This window comes from Neomonachus schauinslandi, chromosome 8, assembly GCF_002201575.2.
Source record: "Neomonachus schauinslandi chromosome 8, ASM220157v2, whole genome shotgun sequence".
In the NCBI taxonomy this organism is placed as follows: domain Eukaryota; kingdom Metazoa; phylum Chordata; class Mammalia; order Carnivora; family Phocidae; genus Neomonachus; species Neomonachus schauinslandi.
In genome coordinates this window covers 143,443,827-143,458,600 of record NC_058410.1, presented here as the reverse complement: position 1 = coordinate 143,458,600, position 14,774 = coordinate 143,443,827, and the positions used below count along the sequence as shown (strand labels likewise).

At 45.0% G+C, this 14,774-nt stretch overlaps 5 protein-coding genes across 5 annotated transcripts; 3 read left to right on the top strand and 2 right to left on the bottom strand.

Moving 5' to 3' along the window:
- On the bottom strand, window positions 1–412 carry LOC123325515 (histone H3.1). Its single transcript, XM_044917582.1, has one exon. The coding sequence runs from the start codon at window positions 410–412 to the stop codon at window positions 2–4; it is 411 nt and encodes a 136-aa protein (XP_044773517.1). The 3' UTR covers window position 1.
- Window positions 413–1,366: 954 nt separating this feature from the next.
- Window positions 1,367–1,759, bottom strand: LOC123325526 (histone H2A type 1-E). Its single transcript, XM_044917648.1, has one exon. It carries the CDS (start codon window positions 1,757–1,759, stop codon window positions 1,367–1,369), a length of 393 nt encoding a protein of 130 aa, XP_044773583.1.
- Window positions 1,760–2,073: 314 nt separating this feature from the next.
- On the top strand, window positions 2,074–2,514 carry LOC110586611 (histone H2B type 1-B). Its single transcript, XM_044917293.1, has one exon. The coding sequence runs from the start codon at window positions 2,103–2,105 to the stop codon at window positions 2,481–2,483; it is 381 nt and encodes a 126-aa protein (XP_044773228.1). The 5' UTR covers window positions 2,074–2,102; the 3' UTR covers window positions 2,484–2,514.
- Window positions 2,515–12,513: 9,999 nt separating this feature from the next.
- Window positions 12,514–12,906, top strand: LOC110586609 (histone H2A type 1-B). The gene has a single exon (XM_021696845.2). It carries the CDS (start codon window positions 12,514–12,516, stop codon window positions 12,904–12,906), a length of 393 nt encoding a protein of 130 aa, XP_021552520.2.
- A 1,006-nt stretch (window positions 12,907–13,912) lies between these two features.
- Window positions 13,913–14,339, top strand: LOC110586608 (histone H3.1). Its single transcript, XM_021696844.2, has one exon. The coding sequence runs from the start codon at window positions 13,919–13,921 to the stop codon at window positions 14,327–14,329; it is 411 nt and encodes a 136-aa protein (XP_021552519.1). The 5' UTR covers window positions 13,913–13,918; the 3' UTR covers window positions 14,330–14,339.
- Window positions 14,340–14,774: the final 435 nt, after the last annotated feature.

Below are 14,774 nucleotides of genomic sequence, written 5' to 3'. Positions count from 1 at the left end.
TTTACGCCCTCTCCCCGCGGATGCGGCGCGCCAGCTGGATGTCCTTGGGCATGATGGTGACGCGCTTGGCGTGGATGGCGCACAGGTTGGTGTCCTCGAAGAGCCCCACCAGGTAGGCCTCGCACGCCTCCTGCAGGGCCATGACGGCCGAGCTCTGGAAGCGCAGGTCGGTCTTGAAGTCCTGCGCGATCTCGCGCACCAGCCGCTGGAACGGCAGCTTGCGGATCAGCAGCTCGGTGGACTTCTGGTAGCGCCGGATCTCGCGCAGGGCCACCGTGCCGGGCCGGTAGCGGTGCGGCTTCTTGACGCCGCCGGTGGCCGGCGCGCTCTTGCGGGCCGCCTTGGTGGCCAGCTGCTTGCGCGGGGCCTTGCCGCCGGTCGACTTGCGGGCCGTCTGCTTCGTGCGAGCCATCTGGCGAAACTAAAGACACACCAAGCACCTGGCGGGTAAAGGAGAGGATTCCTTTATATACAGTAAGAAGCCTTCTGATTGGCCTTGTAAATTTTCAAAAGAACCGCGCGATAAAACCATTGGTCGAACGGTAACCACATTGCTTAATTACTGGAGGATCTGATTGGAGGAATTATTCCACCTCTCTCCCTTTCTCAGTATGAAATAATTAATATTCAAAGGTTCTTTTACGCTCTCACTCAGTTTAGGTGACCAGCCATTTAAGAAGCATGTTAAATGTAATTTGTGTGGCTCTGTAAATCTAAGTGGGACCTGAAATTCCCCAAATTCTTTACAGGCTCGAAGGTTATCAATCCTGCTGGTCTGCACATTTCATTGAGTACAATTTTATCTTGTTACCTTCGCCTCTAGATGGTTGGGTTAGTTATTTTGAAGTAAATCTCGGGTCGCCTGGACAGCCACTTCCTAGGTCTGGTCATTATAGCTCCCCTAATACCGAGTTTTCTCGTATGAAACTACATGGCGGCGTCCCTGGGGGATTTGGAATAGCACACGTAAAGCACCGGCTCTGGTAACGCTAGATACAACACCGGGCCGCAACAAATGATCGCTGACTTTTCTTGGGTAAAATGGCTTTTCCTTAAACTGAAAATTTGAAAAGCACGTGGGGCATTATTTTTGGCCAAAAGCAAATTTTCTTCCTGCTTGTACATTTCAGTTCCTTTACCTTCTTGTAGCGAAGTTACGTCTGGTATGCACCAAGTTCAGAGTACACGGCCGGTTTCCTTGGATCTCGATGTTTTAACCTAATGTTTTACAAATGTATTCAGGATGGATTCTACCAAGGTAGCATAAACTCGTTACCAGCCTTTCTTGTGAAAATATGGATGGCTCTGAAAAGAGCCTTTAACTTGCTGTAGTTAAGTGGAAGACACGTGCTGTCTGTGCTAGACTTTACTTGCCCTTGGCCTTGTGGTGGCTCTCGGTCTTCTTGGGCAGCAGCACGGCCTGGATGTTGGGCAGGACGCCGCCCTGCGCGATGGTCACGCGGCCCAGCAGCTTGTTGAGCTCCTCGTCGTTGCGGATGGCCAGCTGCAGGTGGCGCGGGATGATGCGCGTCTTCTTGTTGTCGCGCGCCGCGTTGCCCGCCAGCTCCAGGATCTCGGCCGTCAGGTACTCCAGCACGGCAGCCAGGTACACGGGCGCGCCGGCGCCCACCCGCTCGGCGTAGTTGCCCTTGCGGAGCAGGCGGTGCACGCGGCCCACCGGGAACTGCAGGCCGGCCCGCGACGAGCGCGTCTTGGCCTTGGCGCGGGCCTTGCCGCCTTGCTTGCCGCGTCCGGACATGCCAACTCAATTGAACTGAACCTCTGTGAAAAATGAAAAAACGTACGTAACTATTTTGAAAAAAACCCTTTTATAGTCATCGCAGGGATGAGGCAACGAGCTATCCCATTGGTCAAAATATGTAAGTCTGTATATCCAATAGGAAGAGAGAATCTGTATCCTTTATTTGCATAAACCCCTCCCCTTAGTGAAAGCGTTCTGATTTTATCCAATGAGAAGTGACAATTCTTGAAACTTCATTTGCATTGAAGAACTATAAAAGAATGAGCTCTGGACCCTTCATAACACTAACCTTTGTTGTGGTGAATGGGATTAGCATTTCTATCGCTCCTAGGGAAAAGCCATGCCTGAACCCTCCAAATCTGCTCCGGCCCCGAAGAAGGGCTCCAAGAAGGCCATCACTAAAGCGCAGAAGAAAGACGGCAAGAAGCGCAAGCGCAGCCGCAAGGAGAGCTACTCCATCTACGTGTACAAGGTGCTGAAGCAGGTGCACCCCGACACGGGCATCTCGTCCAAGGCCATGGGCATCATGAACTCGTTCGTCAACGACATCTTCGAGCGCATCGCGGGCGAGGCGTCCCGCCTGGCGCATTACAACAAGCGCTCGACCATCACGTCGCGGGAGATCCAGACGGCCGTGCGCCTGCTGCTGCCCGGGGAGCTGGCCAAGCACGCCGTGTCCGAGGGCACCAAGGCCGTCACCAAGTACACCAGCTCCAAGTGAGTGTCTATTCTGAGGCACAGTCAAACCCAAAGGCTCTTTTCAGAGCCACCCACTTGATCGAAAGAGAGCTAGAACTACCACTTTCGTAGCGGTGTGTGAAAGTGCAAGTCCGTTACTACAGCTTGAGTCCTCAGGAATCTAACCAAAGGATGTTCCTGGAGGCAATGCTAGAGCCGAGGATGGATTTGAAAAGTAGCCTTGAGGCGAAATACAGTCCTATGGTGTAATGCCCAAAAAAGCTAATTCACCTCTTTTTTAGCCTAGGTTCCGTTTTTCCCTAAGCCTCAGGATGCTTGTAAGCGTTCACTCTGCCCTTCCCAGTGTCCACGTTTCTAGAAGAGATAGGGATTTTCCTGCTAGGTAAAGAAGTGGTTAAAAATTTTCAGGATAGGGACCCTCACGGGATAGTTAATTCAGACTTGCCTTATTGGAAGGAGGAGCAGTTTTGGGCGGCGGAAAGAGAGCAAGTGAAGGCTTAAAGACCTGGACCCTAAATTCCCTGGCCTTAAGCATTCGGTAAACAGTAAACAGTCGCCCGTGGTCCCCGTGGGCATCTCTGGGATATACCTCAAGCTCTGCGCAGATTAAAGGAAATTAGTTGCGCATTAGAATTGTTTACCGATGGCAATAGCCTATCTAAACCCTTTCAGTTTTTCTTGAGTCCCAGAAATCCGAGCTCCCATTTCCTGTTCTGAGTGTCTGGCTTTTCGGGAATGCCACTAGAAGGGCGGGAAGGATGGCCCTCCAGCTATAAGAAGGACAAAAGGTTTGAATTTCCCGCTCTTCCCAATCGCGCCACTCCACTGGCTGGCGGGGAAGGCCCGGGTCAGGAGAGGAAGATGTCCTGGTTTTTCTTGGTAAACCTTTTTCAAAGGACCCGGACTCCAAAAATAATCCCCAATAGACAGAAAATGGCCTTGGTTGAGGAAGAGGAGGTAATGGGTCAGGTCTAAATCCGGGGCTGGGGGAGGGGAGGAGAATGGGTAGGACTAAGCTGTTGACTGCCTACGAAAAAGAGGAAAACAGTATTTTTCATCTGTTTATGAGCATTTTATGTAGTTGACATACAACAGTGTCTTTGGATGAAGAGATAAAATATACAGTAGAATTTCTTTAAAAGGACCCTTTTATAAAGAAAATTTAAATGATCTTTTTCCCAGATCCCACATGTCAGCCAACCGCTCTATGAGTACTTCAAGTCTCAGCAACACAAAATATAGTTGTGAATGAGACCCCAGCCTCAAAAATTAATAATTATAAAAAAACATATTCTGCCCCCCCCTTTTTTAAATTATCTAACTCAGGCAACAGTTTAAGAATCACTGACCCTTAATATTATTTCTTACCCTGTTCAAAATGGTCTGAGGTAGGGATTATTTTCTTCCCATCTTGTCCTTCAAAACTTTTGCCCGCCTGCTTGCTTTCTACCGTTCATCTCTCTCTCTCCTCTCTCTCCCTCCATGCTCCACTTCATTCCTAATATTTGATGCTTTACCTAAAACTTTACCCTTAATTGACAAGTTCAAACTAAACTTGGGTTTGTAAACTCAGACCTAGGCCTTTTTACCATCTGTACTGAATACCTGGCTGATCTCTAATAAGTGAACAGAGAATTTTAAAAAATCAGATGCCTGGACTCTGTGGTAGACTCCCGATCTGTAGTGGGGAGTGGTGAGAAAGCAGGGGAAAACTCATAAAATCTCTCCAGCTGCATCTGATGAGGCACCAATTTTGGACACAGCAGAGCCAGCAGGCAAGCCATCCAAGTGAAATTCTACAAGGGTTTATATACCCTCTTCCCTAATAAAATACCCACATTTCCTCCAGAGAGGCAGTTTCTGAGTAAAAAGGCAAATGAGGAAAAAAAAAAAAAAAAAGCCTGTATTACTTCCCTGATTCTCCTTGCAGCCACGGGAAGTTTTGCCTGCCTTCCTATCCAACAAAGATGAGCTGGAGACAGGAAGAGCTCAATCTGCCGGGGAGGGAAAGGGGAGCTGCTCTGGGCTAAGTTCTGGGTGCCAGGAACAAGACGGGGGTGGGGGGGTGGGGAGACTTTTAATTTGGAGGAAGGTTGAGAATTTGGAAAAGAGAAGAAAGATCCACAGACACATAACAGGGCATCCAGAAAGTGTTCATGATTCAGGAAATAGGGCACAGTTAGAAATGGGATGCCCTGGCCCTGCTTCCCGGCAGATGAGAGGACACAGACTTCTCAGTCCTGTCTTCAGCATCTCTCTGCAACATTTGATGTCTTTCTTCTTGGCTTTTCGTTTCCATTAAATAATATATACATTTAAGTCAGTTCTTTTTAACTTCCTTGCAAAATAATACCTGCCCGTTATTTTAAAATAACAACCACCACAAATAATTTCAAATAAACAAATGAAAATCAACTGTAATTCCATTATCCAGGACTTTTTTGCCATCAATCTTCTGGAAATTTTATTTTGTGCCAGTCTATATACATATAGATATATCAATGTCATGTGAGTTCGTACTTTCTCTTATCCTTTAAAATTTAATAGAGATCTTGTTGCCAGGTGAACGGGGAAACCCTGGGCCCTGGGGCCTCCACTCGGCCAGTTCCAAAGAGGTGATCAAAGGTTCTTGGTCTTGTCACAAGAAAGAATTCAAGGACAGACATGTAACACAGAGGACAAGGGACACAAGCGGGAAAGTTTATTAAAGTTAAAAGTATACCCTTGAGATATGAGAGAGAAGGAGCGGCCTCCCCCTGCTTTTTCTTCCTCACTTGCTCAGGGCTTTCCTGTCGTGGCACTGCCCTTGTGGGCCTGTCTGGTGGGATCCGGCCTCTCGTGGATGCTGCCAGGACAGGCCTCTGACCTTCCCCACAGCTGGCCATGCCCGCCTCCTTGCTGGCCTCCGGGCATCCTGTTAGAGCCTAGCCTATTCTAACAGTACCAGAAAGAGAGCTATTGTCAGGGATAACTTTTTTTTTTTTTTTAATCTGAAAAATTTACCTGCAAGGCAAGGCAAATATCTGATTAACCAAACATCTACTCTTACCTTCCTGTGGATTGCCAACTCTCCTCTGTAGCCCCAGGTCCCCACCCCAATCCTTAGCTCAGGATGGCATACAATCATCAATTGCCTGACTGCCTTTGAGTCTCATGTCTTTCCAGGCTCTCAGACATAAGAAATTATATTTGCTTTTCTCCTATTAATCTGCATTGTGTCAAAATGTAATTATTAAACCAGCCAAAGAGCCTAGAAGGGAAGAAGGGAACATTTTTCCACCTCTACATTACCACTGCTGGTTTACAGATGAAAACAAGCCACTCGTTGAGTTCTATATATTTGCTAACTTTTTGTGTAGTTGTTCTGTCAATTGTTGAGAGGGGGTGTTGACCTGTCTACCTGTCTACCGATTACTCCTTGCAGTTCTACCAGTTTTCCTCACATATTTTGTAAGGCTGTTATTTGATACTTACACATTTATCAAGAATTGCTGGATTTGGGGCACCTGGGTGGCTCAGTCGGTTAAGCACCTGTCTTCAGCTCAGGTCATGATCTCAGGGTCCTGGGATCGAGTCCTGAATCAGGCTCTCTGCTCAGCGGGTGGTCTGCTTCTTCCTCTGCCTCTGCCCTTCCCCCTGCTTGTGCACTCTCCCTCTCTCTGTCAAATAAATAAATAAAATCTTAAAAAACAAAACAAAACAAAAAAGAATTGCTTGGTTTTCTTATTAGATTGACCCTTTTATCATTCTGTAATGTCCTTTTCTATCTCTGGTAATTTTCTTTGCTCTGGTTTACTTACTTGATAGTAATACACGCACCCTTGATTCCTTTTGTTGATATTTGCAGGGTTTTTCTTCCTCTACCCTATAATTTCAGCATGCGTGTATCGTTATATTTGAAGTGAGTTCCTGTAGACAATGAAGGGGAACATTATTTGCTACCCTAAAATATGCCTCCTTGGCATAAGGATTACCTAAACTGATTTTTTTGGTAAAGATTTATTTATTTATTTGACAGAGAGAGAGAGAGCACAAGCAGGGGGAGAAGCAGGCAGAGGGAGAAGCAGGTTCCCCGCTGAGCAAGGAGCCCGATGCGGGGCTCGATCCCAGGACTCTGGGACCATGACCTGAGCAAAAGGCAGATGCTTAACGACTGAGCCACCCAGACACCCCTGATTTTTTTCTTTAAATAGCAGACATTAAAAAAGCTTTGAAAACCTAGTAGAAGTTAGCCTTTTGTAAGAGAAATTTACATTTACAAGGGAAATCTGCATTTGCAAGAGTGTTTCCCTCTCTGTGCCAGGAAGGATGACTAAACCTGTAGGAACCCATTGGAGAAGGCAAAAACTTCAATCTGCCTAACAACCAAAGCCTTGTTTACGGTGCTTTGCCTGGTAACCTCCCAAAATGGGCCTCCCCACCCTCCACCCTGAATATCTTTTGCCTTTAGCTGGAGCTGGTGTTTAAGGTGGTGGCCTGGGCCATCTGAGGCGTTACGCAGTGTTTCCTGGCTCTCCCCCTTGTATACAGGCGGTACACATGTTATTAAACTTCTGGGTTTTTTTGTTTTTTGTTTTTTTAAAAGCTCTGTTTCCTCCTGTTAATCTGTCTTGTATTACTGGTGGTGGGGGTGGTGTAGTGGTGGGGGTTCAGCTAACAATCTAGAAGGATAGAGGGAAAATTATTTTTCCTCCCTACAACAGCATCCATTTGGAGCATGTACTTTTATCCACTCAGCCGATCTCTATTTTTTAATGGATGTATTTAGACCATGTACATTTAATGCAGTTATTGACATTGATGGGGTTCAGGGCATACTACCCCAAAAGATGGCACTTTGACATACTGAATATCTTAAGCTAACGCTAGAGGCATTTGGGAAAACAGCAAACCAAGGTTACTTTGACCTCCTCTCCCTCACCCCTCTTCCCTAAAGGCAGGATTAGAAAAACATCACCAGAAACAGGGAATTTAGGGCTGAGAAGACTCTATGAACAAACCTTGTTACTTTTTCACCATTTACTACATTGCCCAAACCCCCTTGTCTTTTCAGTCCTTTAGAAATCTACTTCGTTGCCTAAAGTTATAAAAGCTTCCTGCTTTGGTCACTTCTTTAGGTCTTCATTTTTTTAGGAAGGCTCCCAAGTACATGTAAAAATTCCAGTAAAATGTGTACGCTTTTCTCCTGCTAGTTTATCTTTGTCAGTTTAATTATCACACCCAGCCAGGGACTCTAAAAGGGTTTAGGAAAAATTTTTCTTCCATACATGTTAGGCCTTAAGTTTGCCATTTTATTTTTTGTTTTCTGGTGGGTTTTTTTGTTTGTTTTTAATTTTTCCCTCACTGTTGTTCGTTTCTCTGTTTTCTAATTCAGACTTTCCTGTGGGCTGCTTGAATATTTTCTTGAGACAATTTGAATTTGAATCATCTGTTGTCTTTGGATAGTTTTTAGTGGTTGCTCTAGATATTACATACACATAACATCACGGTCCACTGGTATCTATGTTACCAGTTCACCTTTACAAAGCTTGTCTCCTTTTAAATCTTTTTACCCTCTCTTGTTTATAATTATCTGAAATATTCCCTCTATATACATCGAGAACCACGTCAGATAATATAAGAAATTCAGCTTCTAAACATAATTTAGAAAACTCAAGAGAATTGTATTTACTCATACTTGTTTCTTTACTTTCTTCCTTCCTAATGTTCCAAAGATCTTATATAATTTCCATTCTTTTTCAAGAACTTCCTTTTGCCATTCTTCTCTGGAGTGATATGCTAGCAACAAATTCCACTTTACTTCATCTGAGAATGTCTTTATTTCCCCACCGATTCCTAAAGGACATGAAATTCAGAGTGACAGTACCAGTTCCCTTCTTTCAGCTCTTAAAAAATGTGACATTGCCTTTTCGTATGTGGTTTCTGATGAGAAATCTGCTGCCACTTGAATTGATTTTTCCCTTTTATGTAGATTTTATTTCTTTCACTGCTTTCAAGATTTTTTTTGTTTAGTTTTTAGTTTGCATAGGTTAGATTATGATGTGTCTTATGGCAAGAATGTGTTTGGGTTTATTCTACTTGGGGGTTTGTGTAGCTTCTGAGATCTGTAGGTTTACATCTTTTGTCAATTTTAGGAATTCTTGGGCATTATTCTCCAAATACTTTTCCAATACCACTCTCTTTTCTCTTCTCCTTTTGATTCTCTAAAGACATGAATGTTAGGTCTTTTGTCATTGTCCCACGTGTCTCTGATGATGATTTTTCTCCCCAGTCTATTCTCTCTCTGTTGTTCAAATTGGGTAATTTCTATTTTTCTGTCGTCAGATTCACTGATTTTTTTCCCTCCGTCTTCTCCATTCTGCTGTTGAGCCCATCCATGGAGCTTTTTATTTCAGTTGTTGTATTTTTTCAGTTCTAAAATCTGAATTTGGTTCTTCTTTACATCTTTTATCTTTTTTCCAGAGGTTTTCCAGTCTTTCATTTGTTTCAAGTGTGTCTGTAATTGCTCACTGAAGTATTTTTTATGATGGCTGCTTTAAAATCCTGGGTGGATGATTCCCACATGCTGAGAGGGGAGAAGTGCCTCATCATTGCTGAGTAAGTGAAGTCCAGGATCCCCATGTGGCCTCTGTGGAAACCTTATGCCTAGGGAGATGGGGAGGCAGATGCACAATTTTTTCCATGGTGTTTCGTTGGAGTACAGTGCTTATTTCCTAAGTTTTCTACTTTCTAGGTCGACCCTTGGTCTTTTGGCTAGAGATGCCAGGTTTTTCTTGTTTTGAGTCTTTATTGTTGCTGTTGTTTGTTTGCTCTCCTTGCCATTTCTAGATTGCCAAGTTCTTCAGCTTGAATGTACTCAAACCCAGACTCTTCCAAATGCTTCTACTTGTAGGGGAGGAACAACTTCTCTTTACACTCACAGGGTCTCCAACTGGGTCTAAGAATTCAACTGACATAGATTAATGGGAAAAAACCTACAAGTTTTAATTATTACTTTTTGTTTACATGCACATGGGAGTTTTTGAAAGAAAAATGAAGATCCAAAGAAGCAGTTAGAATTTAATGCTTATATACTGTGTCAGACAAAGAACAGGTGTGTGACAACATGACAGGCAAAGGGGCTGGGGCTGGGGTAGTAACTAGGTGAAGAGACTAGGAAGATTAAGGGTTAGTTTAGCAGTGTTTGTACAGATTTCTCTTAGCCTCAATTTCCCGTCCATGGTGAGAAGAATGACTCTTTCTTTCTGGTATAGGAAGGACATCTTTCACATGATGAAAGATGCCGTGCTGGAGTACCTGACGGCCGAGACCCCTGCTTTTAAGGAAAAAAAGGTAAAAAATGAGACTGTCCTCGCAGCTGTTCTTATGCAAGGCCTTTAACTCCAACTAGTCAATATACCAGAGCAGCATATTTGGGGAGGGCATGTTCTGGACTCCTTCAACAATAACCTCAAGGCCAGTTAGATTTTCTCAAGTGAGTTCACGTCACATTACACTTTTTTAATTGAGAAAAGAAATTTACTTTCTTTCATTGCTTATATAAACCCATATGCGTCCTGCTCCTGGCGGAAGAGGGGTTACTGGGGACAGCTACTCTTCTCATATTTTTATGGAAGAATTTACCCCCCTCATCTTCCTCCCCAATATCTGCCCTCCACATTATTCTTCAGAGTAAAATGCCTAGATCTTGCTGATTTTGAAAACTTGCTAATAGGATTTCATTAAGTTGTTCTACTCATAGCAGAGGCCAAGTGTTTGTCGATTTGTCTGACGTAGTGACCTAGATAACGGGAAGACTTATTTTCATCTGTGACTCAATGGAGTATAGATTTGTGATGTTGTGACTGCAGTCCAGTTTCTATTCTGGGTTTTTGAAACAGGCCTTAATCTTGCCTTCTATTTTACCTAGCTCTGTACATACCCACTGCTCCATCCAAAGTGACCTACAGTGTATTCAGGAAATTAGAACACTTCTATCTTCTGGCCCTTAGCTTCTGACGTTCCCTTGGCTTTGGATGCATGTGGCCTTTTATTGAAGCATTTATTCTTCTTGTTTGGCTAACTTCTTCCCCTCTTTCAGGTTTGAGCTCAAATGATACCGTCTTGGTGACGCTTTCCCTGACCATCCCTGTATCTATGCCCTTTTCCTACCTTTTGTCCAAACCACTCATCACCAAAAAATGCACTGTGCACTTTTACTATGTACTTAGCTTATTGTGTGCTTCCCCACACTAGAAGAGCTTCACCACAAGGGTACGAACAGGTTGTTATCTGCTTTTTTCACTGCCGCATTCCATGTACCTGGAACACTAGCATGTAGCAGGGATTCAGTAAGTACACGTTGACTGAATGCTGGATGCTCATCTCCCACACACACTCTCTTCCCCTTCTAACCCACAGTGATTACTCTTCTCCTCCATGTGGTCTTATATTACTTATTATTTAAACCTTCTTTTTGGGATGCAGATTATGCTCTACTATTTAGTCTTCAGATATACAATTCTTCCCTTTTCAAGAGTATCAATTCTTCGAGGCAGGATTTGAGATATCTTTTTATATCTCCATCTGGGGTCTGGCAAAGACACTGAGCCAGTGTTTATTATCAGTGTTGTTGATAGTGAAGATAACGATGAAAATAAAAAGGAGGTTGAATATTCTTAAGAGAAAAAGTCAAAAGAGGCAGAAGACTTAAGTGAAGGCAAAAAAGAAACAGAAGACGAGCATCTTTACTCTCCTGCCAGGTTCCCTGGATCAAAGGATGGTTCTCCGACAGAGTTGGCTTATGAGTAGATTTTCTCACACATAGGCTCTTGTTCCTTTTACCATCCTGTTTGGGAGTCAGGAGACCTTTAGGCTTGAGCCTGAAAAAATTCCTGAAATAATTATTCACCTCCATCTGGGCCCCATTTAGTTCTATCTCACAGACTATAAAAGGCAAAACGGCATTTCTCCTGGCAATCTCTCTTGATGACAGAGAAATTTCCTGAACCAACTAGAATCCTTTGTGTTGTAGCCAAATGAGAAAAGAGAGAGAAGGCAGGAGAATTGGGAGTGGCACTGGGAATGATGGCTTTCCCAGTCAGGAGTTTGGAGTCCTTGTCTCATTAACTCAGAGTGAGCCTGCACAAGGTCAAACAAACAATCTCAGTCTCTAAGTTTTTCAGTCTCTAAGGTGAACACAGTACTCTACATACCTTGAGGGTGGTCCTCGTAAGGCCTCATATGTAAGATAAAGTGTGAAGCAGAAAATTTGCTGTCCTAGGTCAGGGGCTGTATGGTCCAGGTCTTGCCTTCAGTTTTCATTGTTCAGATAATTTAAGATTTGGGCTCTGACAAAGAATTATTATTATTATTATTTTAAGATTTATGTATTTATTTGAGAGCAAGCAAGCGAGGGGTGGGGAGGGCAGAGGGAGAGAGAATCTTAAACCGACTCCGCCCTAAGAGCAGAGGCCCACGCTGGGGCTCCCTGGGGCTCAGTCCCACAACCCTGAGATCAGGTCCAGAGCCTAAACCGAGTCCCATGCTTAACCCACTGCGCCAGCCAGGTTTCCCCGAAGAATCATTTTGTTCCTTTTCTTTCTTTTCTGTTTTAAGGTTCAAAGCGTTAACGCAACTGCTGGAATAGACAGACTTCTTTAAATGTTATTTATTTAGCAATTTTTCTGTTTCTTCCTTTCCACAATCAGTCACAATCCTGGAAAAGGAAAAACGGCCAAAAGACAGAGCAATGAGAACAATCACTTCTGCTTCTGACTGCATTTTGAAATAGTATTATTTGAAAGAACCAAATTGACTCATTTATTAGTATTAAAATAAAAGCTCTTCAGGGCTCATGACACTAGAGCATGAAAAAACCTTCCGCTAGGTGGAGGGCATGTATGCAAATGAGGGATGCTGATTCTGCTTTCCCATTGGTTACTTGAAAAGAGCCAATGGGAGGCTTGCAAAGAGCCTACCTCCCGTTAGTATAAATACTTCTCTTGCGGTCGCTCTTGCTCTACACTGCTTGCGTTTTCTTTCGGAGGCGTTTGCTTTCTACACCGTTAGTCATGTCAGGTCGCGGCAAACAAGGCGGCAAGGCCCGTGCCAAGGCCAAGACTCGGTCATCCCGGGCCGGCCTCCAGTTCCCGGTGGGCCGCGTGCACCGCCTGCTCCGCAAGGGCAACTACTCGGAGCGGGTCGGCGCCGGCGCGCCCGTGTACCTGGCTGCGGTGCTGGAGTACCTGACGGCCGAGATCCTGGAGCTGGCGGGCAACGCGGCGCGCGACAACAAGAAGACGCGCATCATCCCGCGCCACCTGCAGCTGGCCATCCGCAACGACGAGGAGCTCAACAAGCTGCTGGGCCGCGTGACCATCGCGCAGGGCGGCGTCCTGCCCAACATCCAGGCCGTGCTGCTGCCCAAGAAGACCGAGAGCCACCACAAGGCCAAGGGAAAGTAAAATGCTGACCGTATTTTCTCACACGGGTTTTTTCCTAATTAAGAGTTAACCTAACAACTTGCAAAGGCTCTTTTAAGAGCCACCCACTTTTTCCTTTGAAAGAGCTGTCTTGCTTTGAACTATTACGAGCGTTTAAGAACAAAAGGTGAAATGTCACAATGAACCCTCAGAAAGCTTTACCCACCCCCCTTATAAAAAATCAGTAATACTGGTTTTGAGGTAAAAGCCACACGTGGGTTTAGTGTACTTGGCTAACCATGGACCGTGTTTGGCCATATGAGATGGGCTACTTTGTAGTCAGGCAGAAAGGGCTATATTCTACAGATCAAGTTTGAAAGTTTATCGCAAGGACAGCTTCACGTTTTGGAAAATGAAAATAGTGAAAGGCGCTGGGATCTTAAGTTATTTAACATTTTATGTTAAAGATTATGATAAAGAATACCCACATTCTCCACCTAGATCCAAGTTGATGAAAACGTTGCACATTTGCTGAAGCAATTGAGAGTAAGTTACAGGTCCTTGATAATTCATGCTTGCGAATAAAGACCATTTTCCTAGTTAATATTTGTGCCACACCCAAGAAAATTTTGAATTTCACTTTAGATGCAGCCCATTTGTTTATTTCCCTACACACCTGCAAATTATCTTGAGGATTTCTCTTTTAAAAAAGATCCATTGGAAATTCCTATGTTGCTTTGCGTCGTTACCGTACATTTCAAAATGTCCTGAAGCTCTCGGTGCAAGATTTTTGTACACCGTGGATATAAGAAGGGAAAGGGTAAATAAATGACGTCAGAGTAGCTACAGTGAAGGGCGGGGTTTAGGATTCATTCACCAACCTGAAAGCAACTCTTAATCCGGGCACCCCTCACGGAGCTGGGCCAATCCGAGGAGGGCGCGGGAATTTTTGAATATTCTTGGGCCCAATGGGTGTTGGTCTGGCTGTATAAAAGCAGGAGGGCTGTTTGCCTTTCACCGGCTTCGGGGAAGACACTCTCAGCTCGCTTTCGAGATGGCTCGCACGAAGCAGACGGCCCGCAAGTCGACCGGCGGCAAGGCCCCGCGCAAGCAGCTGGCCACCAAGGCGGCCCGCAAGAGCGCGCCGGCCACCGGCGGCGTCAAGAAGCCGCACCGCTACCGGCCCGGCACGGTGGCCCTGCGCGAGATCCGGCGCTACCAGAAGTCCACCGAGCTGCTGATCCGCAAGCTGCCGTTCCAGCGGCTGGTGCGCGAGATCGCGCAGGACTTCAAGACCGACCTGCGCTTCCAGAGCTCGGCCGTCATGGCCCTGCAGGAGGCGTGCGAGGCCTACCTGGTGGGGCTCTTCGAGGACACCAACCTGTGCGCCATCCACGCCAAGCGCGTCACCATCATGCCCAAGGACATCCAGCTGGCGCGCCGCATCCGCGGGGAGAGGGCGTAATACACTACCGTTTTTTTTTCTTTGAAACTTCAACCAAAGGCTCTTTTCAGAGCCACCCAATTAGTTCCAACAAAAGTGGCTGTGATCCTTTCGGTACTCTTGGACTGTGATCCTGACCGTGCTAAGTTGGGAATCCGTGCTTACCCTGGTCATTGGCATATTTTACGACGGAATGATCAGGTTCAACAATGGAATAGTAGACTTACCAATGAATTTTCCCAGATGAGCAAGAGTAGCTTGACAGTAACTAGCCATTTTAAAAGGTAGTAGGAAACATGAGCTGTTTATTTTGTTTGGATCCTGTTATGATCTTCACATTTTAAGCAATTGCCCATAATTTTCACCTCTAAGAACACGACCTAAGTTATTCATTGGTGATTCGGAATCAAAGTTTGAGATGAGTATAAATATAACCGGTTTTTTAGCAGTTTAAGAAGTTTCCTCA